Source organism: Mustela erminea, chromosome 12, assembly GCF_009829155.1.
Source record: "Mustela erminea isolate mMusErm1 chromosome 12, mMusErm1.Pri, whole genome shotgun sequence".
NCBI classification, from domain to species: Eukaryota; Metazoa; Chordata; class Mammalia; order Carnivora; family Mustelidae; genus Mustela; species Mustela erminea.
The window spans coordinates 66,769,329-66,790,004 of record NC_045625.1 but is presented as its reverse complement, the minus strand read 5'-3'; the positions used below and the strand labels follow the sequence as shown (position 1 = coordinate 66,790,004).

The 20,676-nt window shown below is 36.1% G+C and overlaps 1 protein-coding gene across 5 annotated transcripts in view; it reads left to right on the top strand.

The window, feature by feature from the left end:
* NAA35 (N-alpha-acetyltransferase 35, NatC auxiliary subunit) overlaps positions 1-20,676 on the top strand; it is a 101,129-nt gene that overhangs the window by 55,917 nt on the left and 24,536 nt on the right. For 4 of the 5 annotated variants that reach the window (XM_032308642.1, XM_032308641.1, XM_032308644.1 and 1 more), the window contains 3 exons: positions 7,089-7,267; positions 11,865-11,924; positions 16,707-16,813. In XM_032308642.1, the coding sequence (XP_032164533.1) occupies positions 7,089-7,267; positions 11,865-11,924; positions 16,707-16,813 (346 nt within the window). The remainder of the gene's footprint in view (positions 1-7,088; positions 7,268-11,864; positions 11,925-16,706; positions 16,814-20,676) is intronic. The other variant, XM_032308643.1, reaches the window with a different exon arrangement.

Below are 20,676 nucleotides of genomic sequence, written 5' to 3'. Positions count from 1 at the left end.
TATGTAGACTGCTTTAGGTAGCATGAACATTTTCACAATATTTGTTCTTCCAATTCATGAGCATGGAATGTTTTTCCATTTCTTTGTGTCTTTTTCAATTTCTTTCATGAACTTTATAGTTTTCTGAGTACATATTCTTTGCCTCTTTGGTTAGATTTATTCCTAGGTTTCTTATGGAATACTAAGCAGCCATCAAAAAAAAAAAAAAAGAAATCTTGCCATTTGCAATGACATGGATGGAAATAGAGGGTATTACACTAAGCGAAATAAGTCAATCAGCGAAAGACAATTATTGTATGATCTCACTGATACGTAGAATATGAGAAACGAGAGAGGATCATAGGGGAAGGGAGGGGAAAAATGAAACAAGATGAAACCAGACAGGGAGACAAGCCATGAGATTCTTAATCTCAGGAAACAAACTGAGGGTTGCTGGAGGGGAGTAGGGGAGGGATGAGGTGGCTGGGTGAGACTATGTGCTATGAGGAGTGCTATGAATTGTTTAAGACTGATGATTCACAGACATGTACCCCTGAAACAAATAATACATTATATGTTAATTTTTTAAAAAGTAGGAAAGACTAGTCTTTATTGAGAGAAGGAGTTCCATAATTTCGGGGCATGGGAGGGAGTAATTGCCTGGGAGTGGGCACTGGGAATATTTTGGGGAGATGGAAATATTTTGGGGAGATGGGCACTGGGAATATTTTGGGGAGATGGAAATATACACATGGATTGGTAGTGAATTCATGGTTATATATATTTTTCAAAATAGTGAATTGTAGGTAAATAGTTAAATTCAATTGTATGTACATTATATCTCAGTAAAGTTTTTTTTTTTTTAATCGATATGTATATGAATACCCACACATTAAAGAAACTTATGGTTAGTTCTCAAGAGATTAACACACGTGGACAGGAGACTTGCTTTTCATTGTATACCCTTTAGTTTCATTTGAAACTTTTTTTTATCATTTGCATGTATACCTAATCAGAAATACACACTAAAAAATTCAAAATATGTAGACATGCACATAATATTGCACAGTAAGTTATTCTGATCAGTGATTATGATAGAATATTCATTGAGGCCATGCCTTTTGAATTGAACACTTTTGGTTTAATGCCTTTTTGTGTAGGTATTTTTATTGTGAAATATACATGACATAAAATTTGCTGTTTTAACCATTTTTAAGTGTGTAGTTCAGTGGCATCAAGTACACTATCCTGTAACTATCAGTATTATTCATCTCCAGAACCTTTCATTTTCCTGTAACTATCACAGGAATCCTGTAACTATCACATTATCCTGTAACTGTCAGTATTATTCATCTCCAGAACCTTTCATTTTCCCAAATTGAAACTCCATACTGATTAAACAGTAACTCCTTCCCGATTTCCCCTTAATCCCCAGTAACCAATGACGTACTTTTTGCTTCTGAATTGGGCTATGCCTTTTTTCTCTGTTTTATTTCACATACCATAATGTTAAACATTTTTATTTTATTTTACTTTTTTAAATATTTCATTTATTTATTTGATAGAGAGCTCAAGTAGGGGGAGCAGCAGGCAGAGGGAGAGGGGAAACAGACTCCCTGCTGAGCAGAGAGCCCAACTCAGGGCTCCATCCCAGGACCCTGGGATCATGTCCCGAGCCGAAGGCAGCCACTTAACAGACGGACACCCAGGCGCCCCTGTTAAACATTTTATAAAAGGAAATAATGTAGCCAAGAAGTGTGGAATCACTAACAAATCCTTAGCAGCTTCTGCATTGGTTACCAGAACTCCTTCTAACTTCAGAGCATCCAAAACTTGTTATTTCAATAAATATAACTGTAAATTGCCTATGTAACCTTGGGGAGAGATGTTGTATGAAAATAATATGTCCTCTTTATCTCTTGATAGATTTTTGGATCTTTAATTTTGGCATCTAATCAATATTAACATAACTTAGCTTGCTAAGTTAAATCAAAGTACATTGTTACTGTAAATCTTATATCCAAGAGCCTTGTACTATTTTGTAGGACTTTCCTGTTGTTAATAATGTTAAAAATAAACCAGTTGTCTAACAAGAATTTTAGTAACCAAAACACTCTAAATCTGTTTGCTGTATAAAATGTTTTAGAGAATAATAATTATCATTTATATTTATTTTTATGTGTTTTTTAAAAAGATTTTATTTGAGAGAGAGCACAAGCAGGGTGAAGAGCAGAAGGAGAAGCAGACTCCCCACTGAGCACAGAGCCCAATGTGGTACTTCATCCCAGGACTCTGGGATCATGACCTGAGCTGAGGGCAGAATTTTAATCAACTGAGCCGCCCAGGCACCCCAGTTGTTTTATTTTTAAAAGAATGCTAGTGGGAGGGGGATATCCTCTTATTTGACATTCTTGTACTAAGAAGTATATTTGAAGTATTTTAACTCGAAAACCAAGATAATACCTCTACAGACTTGGAACTTGGGAAGAAAGTCTAGAAGTTAATCTTGTTTGAGCTGTGTGTCCAATTCAGGAAAACTCAATTAAGCACAGCCCACACTGGGTAGAAAATAATGGGAATTCTCAACTTTTTCAGACTCATTTCATAAGGGCTTTTAAGGTTATTTTAACAGCAGACAGTGTGTAGTAAATTGTGTGGTAGAGAAGATAACATGAAGTATAGGGGAAAAAAACCATTAGAGCAGTTTATTCCCAGAGGGATCTGGGTGTGATAAAACTTCTTATAAGGTTTCATACTTTATGTTGCCATGAAACCATGCAAACTCCTGCCTTGCTTTTAGCCCCTTTCCTGCTCAATTATTCTGTATTCTGAGCAACTTCTTCAATCTCTCTTATCTCAGCTCTTCCCTCATCTCTGCTCAGAAGGGTTATGATGTCTTGTACAGAACAGTTACAGAGTTCTTATGTATGAGATTCAGCAACAGCTGAGACTTAAAAATAGTTACTAGGAATAACTTTAACCATTAACAAGGATTAGGTTCAGAGAAATGCTGGGCGAGGGTTGCAATTTAAGTATATCTGGGGAATGGAGAGAAGCATACAGATACCTTCTAACTTTATGCATAGGGACTTTGTCCCCATTCTATTTATATGCATATATTTTTACTTCCTGAGTTTGGAGAAATTATGATTTGGAAAATTGGAGCTCTTTATGAAAGAAAAGGAATCATATTCTCTATCCTCTAGGCCATTGATAATGCCTGGAATACTTTTTCCTGACCCAATATATTACAAACTTCTTATCATTTGAGTCTTTCCTTACATTTCACTTGTCTTTCACCTAATTTTTCCATAGTTTAGATGTTCTTGTTACATCCTGAGGTTATCCACACTGAATTAAAGTTGCTTATTGTATTTGTCTAGACCGGTGTTTCTCAGCTGGGGACTCCCAGGGACATTTGGCAATGTCTAGACTCATTTTTGGTTTTCACAATTAAGGGGATGCTGCTGGCATCTAGTGGGTAGAGGTCAGGGATGCCGCTATAAACCCCTGTGGTCTGCAGGACAGCTGAATTAGTTGCAGAAGGTAATACTGTTTTATGTTGCACCTTTTAAAAAGATTTATTCTTTTATTTCACAGAGAGCCTGTGAGAGTGGGGGGGAGGGGGGGAGGCAGAAGGAGAGAGAATCTCAGTGGATTCCATGCTGAGTTCATGACCAGAGTCGAAATCCAGTCGGAGCTTAACCTTTTGTGTTGCATTTTTAAATTTGTATAAAAATATAATGTAGATGGGGCACATGGGTGGCTCAGATGGTTAAGCATCTGCCTTAGGCTCAGTTTGTGATCTTCTGGTCCTGGGATTGAGCCCCCAGCTCAGCGGGGAGTCTGCTTCTCCCTCTCCCTCTGCCTCTTCCAGTGCTTGTGCACTCATGAGCTTTCTCTCTCTCAAGTGAATAAATAAAATCTTTTTAAAAATGTAATGTAGAATATATTGTATTTTATATGCACTTCCCATTAATATATACTTCTTTTCATGGTAATACAGATTTTCATGGGTGGCCATATCTCCTACTTGTGGTTTAAAGCCTTAAAATATGTGTATTAAGAATAAGAGAATATTTCTGGGTAATACTTTTAAATGAAAATTAGAATGCTTTCAGGGAAAATAAGGATAATGTACTATGTAAGTACTTAGATTCTGTGCATTTATCATTAAAGGCCAAAATGTATTTATGTTGGTATGGTACAGTGTCCTCTCTACTACATTTACCTTAAATGCAGTGTTATAAATCAGAAATTAAAACTTTTATTATACTGGTAACAGTCTTTCATTTTATTTTGAATATATCATTCACAAAACATGTATCCAATGCTTGTAATGAGCCGGGCATTTAGGCGTTTGGGACACCTGAGGGAAGAATAACGTAATCCCACATGGACAGTGTAGCCGTGAATATACACAATACCTGGGGGAGGGCCAAGCATGAGAGGGAACCCAAGCTGTAGCGGGTCTCAGGCTAAGAATAAGGTGTAGCCTTTATAGGCAGAAAGAATAGTCAGTGTAGTCTACGGCCATACCACCCTGAACGCACCCGATCTCGTCTGATCTCGGAAGCTAAGCAGGGTCGGGCCTGGTTAGTACTTGGATGGGAGAAAGAATAGTCAGTGTATAAGTATAAAGAGGCATAAGAGAACATGATATTTTTTTAAGTCTGTGCTTGCTTATAGCTTATGGTGCTTAGAGAATAGAGCATGTTAAAAGATGACTTTCAGAAAAAAGTAAAAACTGACTCCTCATATGGATGTAAAAATGAGCATGTGTTAAGGATTTTGTTAAACTCATTTAGTGAAATAACTAGACATAAGTTTTAAAACATTCAGATTTAGGGGTACCTGGGTGGCTCAGTCAGTTAAGTATCTGCCTTTGGCTCAGGTCATGATCCCACGGTCCTGGGATTGAGCTCTGCATTGGGCTCTCTGGTCACTGGGGAGCCTGCTTCTTGCTCTGCACCCCCCCTCACTTGTGCATTCTCTTTCAAATAAATAAAATCTTTTTTTTTTTCCCCAAGATTTTATTTATTTGACAGACAGAGGTCACAGGTAGGCAGAGAGGCAGGCAGAGAGGGGGCGGGGAAGCAGGCTCCTGGCTGAGCAGAGAGCCTGATGCCGGGCTTGATCCTGAGATCATGACCCAAGCTGAAGGCAGAGACTTTAGCCCACTGAGCCACCCAGGTACCCCTCAAATAAGTAAAATCTTGAAAAAATTTTAAATGTATATGGAGCATTGGAATGTTGAAATAAATGGAGGCAAAACTCTTCTGTAGAGTTGGGTGGAAGTCAGGTGAATCTCTGCCAGGACAGAATTTGCATGTCTTCTATCAGTTACCTACTATTGTAGGTTTGTCAAATAGCCACCTTGAATCAATCTGACAGTATATTATATAGTTTTCCATCGGAATACAGATTTTTTTTTTTTTTTCCTAAAAGAGTGGCAGGAAATTCACAGTACCTTCTGGTGCCCTACCAAAGACTTTGTACTTTATGTAATAGAGAGCCGATGGAATTTTTCGATTAAGGAAGGAAATCGAGGTTGTCATTTAGATAAAACAGTTGAGGTGGCAGTGTACAGGATTAATTAATGAAGGAGTATTCAGTGTAGGGAAATGAGTTAGGCTTTTGCAGTGGCAGTAAGAGTGAAGGGGGAGGGGGACAGTCAGTGGATGTTAGGATATAGGAATACTTAGCATTGATTACAGTGGACAAGAAGGTTTCTGGTGTAAGCAATTATAAAAGCAGTGGATCATTTTATTGAGAAAGGGAATATCAGAAGAAGCAGTGTTTGGGGCAACATAATGGTAGTTTTTGGATATGTTCCTTTTGAGATGATATGGGGTACCAAGGTAGAAATGTCCATTATGCAGTTAGAAATCTGGTTTGGAGCTCAGAAGAAAGGTGGTGGGCTAATGATTTTAGCCTGGAAAACATTAGTTAAATTGGAGTTTTTATACGAATAAATAACTTCAACCAGGGAGCACTTAAGTATGGAGAAGAGGAAGAAAGCCAGGAACCTTAGGGGACATCTTTATTTGCTTGTTCTTTAGGAATAATTACTTATATCATAGGAGTATTATTATAATTTTATTAAATATCAGTCTTTTAATTCTTAATAATGACACCTGCTTAATTTGGGGGGGCTCAGGAGGTGGACAGGGAGAGGATCTTAAGCAGGCCCTTGCCTAGTGTGGAGCCCGAGGCAGGGCTCATTCTCACGATGCTAAGACCATGACCTGAGCTGAAATCAAGAATCGAACACTTAACAGATTAAGCTGCAGAGGGTCCTAGCCTCCCATACTTAGCTTGATTTTATCTTTCATTAACATCGGAAGCTGTTCTATTTATTCTTGATTTATAGCCTGTTTGTAGTACAGCAAGAGAATCTGATTCCCAAATTCTTAATCACTTCTCATTTCTTATACTTCCTCATTTTAGATTTCAGGTTGAGAGAAACTTAGGTGGGGCCTTGCACTAGTGTGAAAAGCGAGGTCACAGTGGGCAGAGAATGGAAAAGAGGAAGTCACCCTTAGTTAGGTCTCTTGTAAAAGGTTATTTATATTTTAAAGCACTCTGAATTTCTATAATTAATGTCAGTATGAAATGCATTCTAGACTCGGAGGGGGTAGGGTGTTGGGCGGGCACTGTTCTGTTTTGCATTATTAGGTAACTGAATTTGAGTTGATGCTACTGTTCAGTAATTGAAGGGAAGACAGCTTCAATTTGTGTTCCCATTTTACACCCCTCCCAATCTTATGGTTAATACAGCATTGCTTTCCTTTTTTTTTTTTTTAAGGGACTATATTAACCCTGTTTTATCCCATTCTTGGCTAATGGGTAATTGGGAGGTAGCAACCCCTTCCTGTCACTACTTCCAGTTCCATGTAGTAGGAAGTACTGTTTTTTGGGTTATTAAATCTGCTTATCTCCTTCAAAAATATATAGAGATGTTTGTAAATTATAAAATTTGTTTAGAGAATATTGTGACGAATTTGGAGATGCTTTTTGAAATTGGCCTTTCTCTTTTTATATTTACTAGTATTTGAGGTTTAAGATTCAGCAAAACATTGAAAATCTTAACTTTTTTTCCTTTTTAGATCATCCAATTATGATGGGTTTTGAGCCCCTTGTTAACCAGAGGCTACTTCCACCTACCTTCCCTCGATATGCAAAAATAATTAAAAGGGAAGAAATGGTCAACTATTTTGCAAGATTAATAGATAGAATAAAAACTGTTTGTGAGGTGGTCAATTTAACAAATTTACATTGTATCCTGGTAAGTACAAATGTCTGTTCTGGAATATGGTTTTGATTGAACAACAGAATAGTTTATCACTTTTTAGAGGCTGTCCCAAGGGTAAATAAAATTGCTTACTTGTTTTCCTTGATAGCTGGAGAATTAAGGGGTGTGTGTGTGTGTGTGTGTGTGTGTGTCTGTATGTTGTATGTGTATTTGTTTCTGTTTAATTTATAAGGATTATATACTATCCATTTTGGAGATTAAGAAACTAAAGTTTAGATAATTCCTCCAAGTTTTAAGAATGAGGATTTAAACCCTGGATTCTGTCTTCAAAACTTCTTATATGTAAATGTGTGTGTGCATATACACATAGATATGAGTATGTATAAATACATACATACATGTATATTTTTATACAAAAAATTAGATCATGGTATTTGTAGCCTGCTTTTGTCACTAATCTCTTTATCATGAACATCTTTCTTTTCATGTAACAAATACACATTTTTCTACATTATTTAAATAGCTATATAGTATTCCATTGTAAGCATATATCACAGTTTTTTCCAGTCCATTCATATTGAATTGTATTTAGGTCATTTTCAGTGTTTTACTAAAATGAGCATTTCTGTAGGAACCTTCAAATCATCTGCTTCCTTCTTCCTTAAGATAAATTCCTAAACCTTCATGAAGTTGCTGGGTCAAAGAGTATGTACATTTTTACATATTTTGGATTAATCTTCTGTATGGGTTAAAATGTAGAAAAGCAATGTTTACATACGGTTAGGAAGGTAGAAAATATGCAAAATAACACTGTCATTATTTAGACGTAAGTACACTACTATACGTAACTCTGTGTAGAGTACATAATTCCCAGCCCATGTCATTTTCTCTGTGAGGTCTTCCTTGTTGGTTCTGTACCTGGATTCCTTGAAGTGATGAGTTACCTTGCTTACATTCCTAGAATTTGAGCAGCAGTCTCTGGGGTATAGTTGATGGTCAACAAAGATTTGGCTTTTGTTTATGCTCTTTCTTGTAATAACTTTATTTTCCCTTCTAATTCTTTGTCATTAATGCCTAGCTTAAGTCTTCATTCCTTAGTGAAACTTTCACTGATTGTGTGTTTGTTACCTCTTTTCTATTTGCTTTCTTTTTAGTAGTTTTGTCCATATTCTGTCTCAAGAATCATAGACTCTTAAAGGTAGAAAAGATCATAGACATAATTTTGCAATTTGCAGTTCATTGTATAGCTAAACAAAGTAAGGTATAGAGGATTTGTAACCAAATTAAATGATTGATGAGTGGCATATCTAGAATTAGAATAGAGACTTTTTTTCTTCTGCTGCATCTGCTTTTCTGATTCTTTTTTTTTTTTTTTTAAGATTTTATTTATTTATTTGTCAGAGAGAGCAAGAGCGAGCACAGGCAGACAGAGTGGAAGGCAGAGTCAGAGGGAGAAGCAGGCTCCCTGCGGAGCAAGGAGCCCGATGTGGGACTCGATCCCAGGATGCTGGGATCATGACCTGAGCCGAAGGCAGCTGCTTAACCAACTGAGCCACCCAGGCGTCCCTCTGCTTTTCTTATTCTTAATTGTTACATGAATATTTGTGTTGAGATTAAATGTAAGATTTTAGAAGGTGATCAGTGTGAATTGGAAAAAGAAAAAATAGTGCAACAGTTGGAATTTAATATTCTGGCAGAGGGTTGTGGATTGCCTTGTCAGGAAGATGAATGCTGAATGACATACCATAGTATGTGAGGAGCTGGGGGAGCCAGGCCTGGACCGCCAGCACTGGATGTGAAGAGAGCATAGAAAGAGAAGAGTCTGGATACCTGGAACACTTGGGACAAGAGTCAGTGGTGGTAGTAGGGGAGTGTGGCTAAGGCCAAGAATTGAGAAGATTAAAGTTAGAGAAAAGAGTCTGGTGGATCTGCATAAGAAACCCGTACCTATTAGGGTAAAGTACCAGATTATAAGATGTGCTTACTACATACAAGACAAATCATCTTTGGAAAATTGGGAATGGACATGAGCACACGTGCTGAAAAAGAAGTAATGTGAAAAATGCATACCTTTACTAGTAATTGAGGAAATGTGCTTTATAGCAACTTGATTGGAAGAATACAAAACATTATATTTAATGTTGGTGGACGGCAGTAGTTGCTCTCTCATGGTTGTGTGGCTGTTGCTCTCAAAAGTCTTAAAAATGTGTACATCCTGACCTAGCAACTTCCCTTCTAGAGATTTAGCCTAAGAAAATCATCTAAGATATATGCAGAGATGAACTAAAGAGGTATTTGGCTTGTCATCATTTGTAATCTTGAAAAACTAGGAACAGTTTAAATACTCACTAGTGATTTTACCCATCCCATAGTATGTGTAGAATATATGCCATACTGACCTTAAATAGCATGGCCGTAGGGGAAGGGAGGGAAATCTGAAGTGGGAGAAATCATAGAGGGAGATGAACCATGAGAGACTGTGGACCCCGGGAAACAAACTGAGGGTTTCAGAAGGGGGTGGGGGTGTATAACTGGATAATGGGTATTAAAGAGGGCACATGTTGTGGTGAGCACTGGGTGTTATACACAACTAATGAATCGTTGAACACTGCATCAAAAACTAATGATGTAATACATACACAGTGGCTAACTGACAATAAAAAAAAAGCATGTTATAGGAAAATACTGACATAGGGAAATGTTATCTTTCAAAATAGATTATCCATTTTATACATTTACATACACAGAAGTGATCATCAGAGACAGGTAAAATCAGTTTAACAAAGATTGGAATAAGAAATACCAAAATGTCAGTTATGATTCTTTATAATTTATGCTCTCCATATTTCTGCATTTTCACATTCAAGTTTTATGCAAGATCAATATGGGTGGGGTAGTTAAGTATCTGAATTAACAGTTTGCAGCCATGTGTGCTGCACTGTAGAGAAAACATGGAGGAAGGGGCCAGAGTAAACACAGGGAGATAAATTATCAAACCGTCATTACAGTCCAAGGGAGAAAGGATGGTAACTTCAGTTTTGTGTTTTGATACACACTCTGCTGTTCACCAAAATGCAGAAATTCCCAAAGACCTTCAGTCAGCTTACGCTCTTAATGAAGCTGAATTTGAGTGCCTTTAAGATACTTATGCAGAGATATTGAATAGATATTAACTCTGTGGATAGAGTTTAGAAGTCAATGCTAGATATATAATTTTGGAACTATTACAGGTAGTAATTAAAGCATTGGTATGGTGAAGATTTTGAGGGAAAAAGTTTATGGCTTGAGAAAAGAAAATAGTCTGGAACTATACTTTGAACCTCCTGCACAGACCGAGAAGTGGCAACAAAGGAAGAAACTTGTGAAAGTCATTTAAAAGGTTTTATTTTATCAGACGGAAGTCCTATCAGATGCTGAGAGGTCAGATGAAAGAAGTGAATTAGGTCCACAACAAATGTCAACTGGATTTGGTGTCAGAGGACAGTAGTGACTAGAGTGAAAAACTGGGCTAGTGTGTGTTGATGAGGAGGGGCCATTGAGTAAGTAGAGATGGTTAAGTCAGCTCTTTAAGAAAGTTTTGCTGAGAAGGCAGCAGTTGAGAGAGAACTGTGGAGCATGTGACAATTTCTTTTTAAAGATGGGGGGAAATTGACTGCTTAAATATAAATGGGGAGGATCTGGAAGAGAGGGAGAAGTTAAATATCTAGGACAGACAAGGATGGACTCTTGACATTGTGTAATGTTCCTGAAAAGACAGGAGGGAACGGAGTCCGTAGTTCAAATGGAGGGCTTTCATTGTTCAAGTGGGCAAGGAAAGGATCTGAGTACAAATGTGGGTTCAGTTTGATAACGTTTAGAGGCCAAAGGGGAGGGATTTCCTGTTGATAAATGACTTAGTTTTCTTTGTAATGTTAAATGGGAGGACATCTATAGTAGAGAATATTTACTTTGAGAAGTGTGAGGAAGGTATAAAAGTTAATTGTGAAAAAAGTGAATTAACTAGAGAAACTTGGTAGGTTTTGGCAGAACACTCATTTAAATTGAGGATCATGAATCTGGAAAACACACAAAAAATAGGAAAATTATAAATAACTACTGTCCTATAATATACAGAAGCTAACATTGTAGTGTATTTTCTTATCTTTTTTCTTTTATCTATGTATAAACCCATATGTACTTTTTCTAAGCATATCTTTTGGATGTCAAAAGAATCAAGAAGTCAGTTAATATAAATCCAGTTGGCCTGGTTACTTGGTATTTATTTTTGTGAAGTAGGAAGTAAACCTCTGCCGTTAGTTAGTAGATATTATTAATGCTGTTAATTTTCATGGTGTGCAAATTCATTTGGATCCACACAATTCTACTAGTCAGTTAAGAAAAAAAAAAGTCTCCAAAATCATTCATTGTCCCACTGATACAATTAAGACAGTTCCAATAGACATGATCCTTAGCTCTCTGTCATTTTTTAACTCTGGTAGTATAGATATCGCTTCTCAGCCTTTTGGCTGAGAGCAAGTGTAACTCTGGTAGTATATAATTTGCAGAAGGTACTGGTAAAAATTACATGCTATATACAAACATTTCCAGCTTTTATTTAATCTATTAATGACATTTTTTCTCTGTGTATCAGGATTTTTTCTGTGAATTTAGTGAACAATCACCTTGTGTTCTTTCAAGATCTCTGTTGCAAGTAAGTTCTATTTTGTATTGCAGTACTTCTTTAAACATCAAATTTTATATGTGTTGACATTGCTTTATTGATTGCTAGAACAAAAGTAGATGCTCTTAAAGGATATCAGCAGTTAGTGTTATATTTTTGTGTTAGAAGTATTGGAATATTAGACATTCATTAAGATCATATTCTGGGCTGTAAAACAAACCTTAATAATGTAAAAACAATTGAAATCATACAAAGTATGCTCTCTAAATATTTTGGAATTAAACTAGTAATCAGTAACAAAGATATTTGGAAATTTTCAGAAATTAACACACTTCTAAACAAAACTCAGGATCCAAGAGGAGGTCTTGAGGATAATTAGAAAATATTTTGAACTGAATGAAATTGAAAATAAAACCTACAGAACCTGTGGGATATAATCGAAGCAGTGCTTAGAGGAAAATTTATGAGATTCAATCTTTATATGAGAAAAAGAAGAAAGTGGTTGCCAGAGGGATTGAAGGTGGGGGTGGAGAGTGAAATAGGTGAAGGGGCTTAAGTTAAACTTTCAGTTATAAAATAAATAAGTTACAGGAGTGAAAATTACAGCATGTGGAATATAGTCAATAATATTGTAGTAAGTTTGGTGACAGATTGTAACTACACTTACCATGGTGAGCATTTCACAGCGTATGGAATTGTTGAATCATTGTGTTGTACATCTGAAACTAATATAAGACTGTATGTTAACTATACTTCAGTTAAAATTTTTTTAAAAGAAAGGTCTGAATAATTTAAGGTTCTACTTTAAAAAAAAAAAGCAGATGAAACTCAAAGCAAGCAGAAGAAAGGAAATACTGAAGATAAAAGCAGAAATCAGTAAAATAGGAAACAGTAACAGTGAAGAAAATTGATGTAACCAAAAACTTCGTTCTTTTGAAAAGATCAATGAAGGGGTGCCTGACTGGCTCAGTTGGAAGACTGTGTGACTCTTGATCTCAGAGTTGTGAGTTTGAGCCCCACGTTGGGTGTAGAGATTACTTAAATAAACAATACTTTAAAAAAATTAACCGAGCCTTATAAAAAAAGAAGAGATCGATAACATTGAAGAACCTCTAACCAGACAAAAGAAGAAAAGAAGATACAGATGAATAGTATCAGGAATGAAAAAGTATTACTACAGATCCCAAAAGGGTCTATAAAAGGTTATATGGGAAATATTATAAAGAACTCATGTCCATAAATTCAGAAACAGAGATGAAATGCATCAGTTTCTTGAAGGACATCACCAAAACTTACAACAAAAGAGATAACGAATGATCCTGTATCTGTTAAAGCAATTGAATTCATAATTTAAAAACCTTCCAAAAAGAAAATTCCAGGTTAATTCTGTACAGTCTGTTCCAGAAAATAGAAGAACCAACAGTACTCATCGTATAAAGCCAGCAATATCTCAGTAGCAAAACCAAAGACATTAAAAGCATGGAAATTATAGACATATTATGTGCATAGACAGAACAACCTTAAAGTATTATCATATCAAATTCGACATTATAAAAAGATAATTCATCATGACCAAGTTGTTTTTTTTCCAAAAATGAAATCCTGGGGGTGCCTGGGTGGCTCAGTGGGTTAAAGCCTCTGCCTTCGGCTCAGGTCATGATCCCAGGGTCCTGGGTTGAGCCCCGCATCGGGCTCTCTGCTCAACAGGGAGCCTGCTTCTCCCTCTCTCTCTGCCTGCCTCTCTGCCTACTTGTAATCTGTGTCTGTCAAATAAATAAATAAAATCTTTAAAAAAAAAAATGAAATCCTGGTTCAGCATTCAAAAATCAGTCAGTGTAATCCACCATACAATCTAAAGTCTCAGTAGATTCAGGAAAAGCATTTGACATAATTCAACCTCCAGTCATGATAAAAAACTCTCAGCAAAACTAGGAATAGAAAAGAACTTCCTTCACCTGATAAAGGGAATGTACAAAAATATCTGCAGCTAACATCATACTTCATGATGGAAGATTAAATCCTTTCCTAAGATTGGGAGTAAAACGAGGATATCTGCTTTCTCACTCCACTGTTTCAACATAGGTCCACAATTTAAGTGGGTTTGACTTAAGATTTATAAACTTTATGATGGTGTGAAAGGGATGTGCATTCAGTAGAAACCATACTTTATTATTTTGCTTTTTGATCTTTTCAGTTGCAGTGTAATACTCTCTCGTGATGCTAGGCATGACCGGTGAGTCATAGCTCCCACTCAGCCACAGGATCATAAGGGCAAACAACTGATTTAACTGTTCTGTTTTTCACTTTTAGTATAGCATTCAATAAATTACAAGAGATATTAAGCACCTTATTATCAAATAAGCTTTGTGTTAGTGATTTTGCTGCACAGTAGGCTAATGTTCTGAACATGTTTAAGAAGGCTAGGCTAAGCTGTGATGTTCAGTCTGCTAGATGCATGAAATGCATTGCAATGTAAGAGTATTTTCAACTTACAGTGGGCTTATTGGGACATAAGCCAATCATCATAAGTTGAGGGAGAGCTGTACTGGAAACTTTAGCCAGTGAAAAAAGGCAGGAAAAAGAGATAAAAGGCATAGTTGAAAAGGGAAAAGATAAGCTTTTACAGACAACATTACTTTCTATATAGAATGTCAGGGAATCTACAAAGAAGTTCCTAGGCCAGATGGATGAGTTTAAGAAGAACAAAGGGTATGAGGTCAATATCCAAAAGCAATTGTATTTATATGTATTTGCAGTGAGCAATGGGAAGTAAAAAATTTAAAAACAGTACTATTTGTAATAACACAAAAAATGAAACACTTAGGTATAAATCTAATGCGTGTTTATAGGATCGATATGCTAAAAAACTACAAAGTACTGGTGAAAGAAATCAAAGACCTAAATGAATGGAGAAATATACCTTGTTTGTGGATTGGAAGAATTAATATTTCTAAGATGTTAATTCTCCCCAGAATTTACCTACAGATTCAGAGCATTGTCAACAAGCTGATTCTAAAATTTATATGGAAAGACAGAAGAATTAGAATAGCCAGAACAGTTGTGCAGAAAAGCAGACTTAGGGAGCTGTCTGACTGCAGGACAGGTATGGTATTGGCAAAATGGATCAGTAGAACCAGAGAGAATCTAGAAAAGTCCTATTCTTTAATTAGGCCTTTATTATATAGTACTATATACTGTTACATAGTATTTTATAGTCCTTTTTATATAGTATATAGTACTATATAGTACATGGTCATATACATGGTCAGCTGATCAGTTATTAATATGGTCAGTTATTTTTGTTTTTTTTTAAAGATTTTATTTATTTATTTGACAGAGAGAGATCACAAGTAGGCAGAGAGGCAGGCAGAGAGAGAGAGAGGGAAGCAGGCTCTCTGCTGAGCAGGGAGCCCGATGCGGGACTCGATCCCAGGACCCTGAGATCATGACCTGAGCCGAAGGCAGCGGCTTAACCCACTGAGCCACCCAGGCGCCCTGGTCAGTTATTTTTGACAAAATACAAAAGCAAATCAGTGGAGAAATGGTAGTCTTTTCAACAGTAGTACAGGAAGAATGGGACAGACATATGCAAAAAAATTGACTCAGAATGCTTCATAAATCTAAAAGGTAAAACTATAAAACTTAGAAGAAAGGATAGGAGAAAATCTTTGTGACTTTAAAAGATGGAATTCTTAGGTATGGCATCAGAAACAATTTGTAAAAAATGACCAATTTAGAACTTTATTTCTGTGAAGACATTGTTACAGAAATGAAAAGAGATTCTGCAGAATGGAGAAAATATGTGCAAATCCATGTGTGGCAGAGGACTTGTATCATACAAAGAACTTTATAAACACAATAGTAAGAACAGACTACCGCTTAGTTTTTAAAATGAGCAACAAATTTAAACACTAAAGTATGAAAACATACTGAACATAACTGGTGTTAGGGATATGCAAATTAAAACCACAGTGAAATACCATTCTCCACCTTTTATAATATCTTCTTCAAAAAAAAAAAAAGAAAAAAACCTACAATAGCAAGTCCAGGTGAGGATGCATTTACTGATAGGAATGTGAAGTGCTGTGGCAACTTATAAAACAGTTTGTCAGATTCTTATAAAATTAAATATACAAATCCTACTCCTGCTTAATATTTGCCTACGAAAAGTGAAGTACTGTGTTCTCCTGAAATCTTGTCTGCAAATGTTTATAGCTCTTTTGTTCACGATCACCCAAAACTGGAAACAACCCACATGTGTTAGGAAATCAAGGAAGGGATAGTATAGCAAGTAATAAAATACACTGTAGTCATTAAGGGGAGAAACTTAAATGCAAATTATTATTAAATAATGTATTCTTTAATCATGAAATCTATTTTTCCAGTTTCAGAAAGTGTGTATGTATTCCAAAACTTTCATTAGAGACAGATTATCAACTAATATTGATAATCATTTGCTCTTTCATATTATATGAAGCCCTCTTTTTTACATACTAGCTTATTTGGCATACTCAGACTAGTCAGTTCACTTTGACTAGTTTACTGTCACTACCCTAGACATGGGAAATACATGTTCCTGCACATTTTTTTATTTTCCTTCATCAGAATACATCTTAATAGGGATTAATAAGTAATACCCATTGTTGAAATAGTGATTTATTGATTGATTGATTTCCACAAGGTTTTTATACTTTAATCTCTTCTTTAATCTGCAGTATTTATAAGAAATGTGTTCATGTCATAGTAATGATGATTATATGTACAATGTATTAAAATTTGATAGCATTGCTAATATATAACATTTGTTTTAAGACCACTTTCTTGGTGGATAACAAAAAGGTCTTTGGAACCCATCTCATGCAAGACATGGTGAAGGATGCACTCCGGTCTTTTGTCAGTCCTCCGGTGCTCTCCCCAAAGTAAGTACCCTAAGACTTTTTATAGTGAATGTATTTCTTAAAAGCCCCAATTCTCTGTGCTTCTTTATAGCCAAGGCATAAGAACTATTGTAATCAAATCTTCATGTAAAAAAAAACCCCAAACTCGATCATATTAAAATTACTTGATTTCTGCTGCATATTATTTAGATTTAAACTGAGGTTTTTGTGAGGTTGACATTAGGCCCCATATGAGAAGAAAACCTTACAAAGAATTATCAAATTCAGTAAGTTGCATTGATTCTTACTGTGTGCAAAGCATTGTGTCAGGGAAGCACTTTGGGAATAATTATAAAAAAAACAAGGCAAGGTCTCTTCTCAGTGATCTGAGTCTAGATAAACATAGAAAATACAAATAATTGATCCATAAATTAACATTAGAGCAGTGGCTCTACCAGAAACATGTTGCCATAAGAAGCTGGAAAAGATTTCATCCAACAAGAAATCATTACTTGTGTTGGCATTTTGGAAAATGAATAGAGCTTTTCCAAAGGAGACGAAAGAAATGTGCTATTATTTCTCAGCAAAAAAAAGCAGCTTGCCTGAAGACATGGGCATATGAATTATATATTTTAAGAACAGTTAGTGGTTCAGCATTCAATTTGTTGAGTAAATCATGCCACGTCTCACAAAAAACTTTTTCCACTCTTAACTTGGGTTTCCCAAAAGCAAATCCTGAGACAGTGCATATAACCTTAGAAAGTATTCCAAGGAAAAACCAGCAGGGGTGTGGGCAAGTGGGACATAAAAAGGAAGAAAACCACACAGAGGTATACTTCATGGAAAGTAACTCTGGTTGAGTCTGTTGGGGAACTGTGGAGACAGTGTGGGTTGCAGCTCAGAGTTGTCCTTGTCTGGGACAAAACAAAGGGAGCCTGAGAACTTACCCACACAGGAATCAGTTAAGGACCGTCTCTGGGAGGAGGTAAATTCCCAGGCAGTCAGTAAATTTTTTTTTAATCAAGTGGTTATATTCCCTGTTTCAGTCACAATAAAAGCCAAAGTCCTTATGATTGAGCCTGGGAGGTCCCATATACTCTGGTCTAGACTCCTGTTCTGATGCCTCTCCGGCTTCATCAACTCTTACCCTTCTCTCCTCATCTCCTTTGCTTCAGCCACTTCGCCCTCCTTGTTATTCTGGAAACTTATAGGTTGGCTCTCACCCTGCAGCCTTTACACAGAGTCTGGGGTAGAGGGCATTTTACAGGATTGCCCAGGACTGACTCCTCACCATCTTCAAGTCTGTTTAAATTCACCTCATTAAGGACTGCTTTGATTAGACTGTTTAAAAAGTGCATCCTCAGGGCGCCTGGGTGGCTCAGTGGATTGGAGCCTCTGCCTTCGGCTCAGGTCGTGAACCCAGGGTCCTGGGATCAAGCCCTGCATCAAGCTCTCTTCTCAGCAGGGAGCCTGCTTCCCCTTCTCTCTCTGCCTGCCTCTCTGCCTACCTGTGATCTCTGTCAAATAAATAAACAAAATCTTTAAAAAAAAAAAATCCTCCATGCTGCCTCACCCATCACTGCCTTTCTCTCTCCTATAACAACTTTCCTTACATACTGTATAATTTACTTACTCGCTATGTGAAGAAGTCTATATGTACCATACAGTTCTTCACTATGTTTATTTCTTTATTTTTTGTTTTTTTTCCCCACTATGTTTATTTCTTATTTCCCTGTCTCCTCCCTCCCACTCCCATTAGAATATAAACTCCACAAGGTCAGGGCAGGTGGTTTTGGCTCTTTGTTCATTAATGTATCACAGGTGCTAGAACTGTGTCTACAGTCTGAATAGTCAGCACATGATAAATCTTTGTTGAATGAGTGAATAAATAAGCAAATGGGAGTTGGATGATTAAGACAGTTTGCGGTTAGACTTGAGAGTTGTGAATGGGTTGGTAAAATATGGTCTTTATTTTAGGGTCAGCGAGGAAGTGCTCAGGTTTTTAGGAGGGAATTGGCATAGTATAGTATGTATTTTTTCATGGGAAACAAACCAATAATGGGGCAAAGTGGTGAGGTAGGCTAATTCAGTACTACAAGCAAGAAATGATGAAGGATTAAACTCAGAATATAAAGGAGAGGACAGATTGGAAGAACATTTCAGAGGTAGAATTAATAGGACGTGACAACTGACTCAGCAGGGGAAGAAAAGGAATAAGAAGGTAATGAAGTTGCTTTAAAAATAAAAAATTTTTTAAAAAAAGACATGTCTAGTGGCATTCTTTTTCAGAATTATCTTGGCTCTGCCCTGGTTAACCCTTTATTGGATATGTGGTTTGTAAATATTATCTCCTGTTCTGTAGGTTGCCTTTTTGTTTTGTTGATTGTTTGCTGAACAGGAGATTTTCCCTCTGATGTAATCCCACTGTTTATTTTTGCTTTTGTTGTCTTTGCTTTTGGTGCAAAACCAAAAAATCACTACCAGCATCAATGTGAAGGAGCTTATCCCTTGTGCTTTCTTCTAATACACAGTTTCAGGTCTTACATAGAAAAGTATTTTTATGCTCTTTAATCCATTTGAGTCGATTTTTGTGCATGGTGTAAGATAAGGATCCAGTGTTTTTCTTTTATGTGTGGCTGTCCAGAATTCCCAGTATTTTTTATTGAAGAGACTGTCTTTTCCCCATTGTGTATTCTTGACTTGTTTGTCAAAAATTAAATGACCATATACAATTGCTTTTTCCCCCTTGGCTTTCTGTTCTGTTTTATTGATCTGTGTGTCTGTTTTTATGCCAGTATCATTCTGTTTTGATAACTGTAGCTTTTTTAGTATAGTTTGAAATCAGGGATTTTGATACCTCTAGTTTTTTATTCTTTGGGTATTCAGGGTGTTTTGTAGTTCTATATAAATTTTAGGATTGTTTTCTCTGTATCTATGAAACATGCTATTTGAATTTCAATGATGATTGCATTGACTCTAGAGATCACTTTGGGTAATATGGACATTTTGACAATATTCTTCCAACCAAGAAGCACAGAATAGCTTTCCATTTATTTCTGTCTTCATTAATCAATATCTTACAGTTTTTAATGTGTACATCTTTCACCTCCTTGGTTAAATTTACTCCTAAGTATTTTATTCTTTTTGGTGCTATTATAAATGGTGTTGTTTTCTTAATTTCTCTGACAGTTTATTATTATGTATAGAAATACAACAGATTTTCATATATTGATTTTGTATGTTGATTTTCGTATATTGCTTTTTGCAACTTTACTGAATTTATGAGTTCTAACAGTTTTTTTGATGGAAATCTTTAGGTCTTTTTTTTTTTTCAGTTTAAATTTTTTTTTTTTTTAATCTTTAGGTCTTTCTACATATAATATGTCATCTGCAAATGGAGACAAAAGTTATTTTGAAATTTATAATTAAATATATTAAAGATTCAGATGTATAAACTGACAACTACCTATACTGCCATCCATTTTAAGCAACATTTTTACTTGGTTTTTATAAATTTCCCTTTTGGAGGATTGATAAAACTTGATAAATACTTAAATGTATATTTATGTGAATTAATATATTTTATCAGTTCCCTTTTGTAATAAATACAGTAAGTTGGTACCTGGTATTGCCAGGAATCTTGTTGGGTTCTAGGGGAAAGAAAAACATATCTCCCAACAGGAAGCTTATAGTCTGGTGGGAAAGACCGAACAGTAGACAAATACATAATGTGAGGTAATGTAAGTGCTTTGTAGAAAGATAAAGGGATTGATGGATGTCTTAGGCATGATAGTTGTGGAAGACCTATTGCTGGTGATACATGAGAGTGAACTGGAAGGGAGTGAGCCATGCAGAATCAGGGGTGGGGCTTCCTGACAGTCAGCAACATCTGTAAGGTCCCAGAG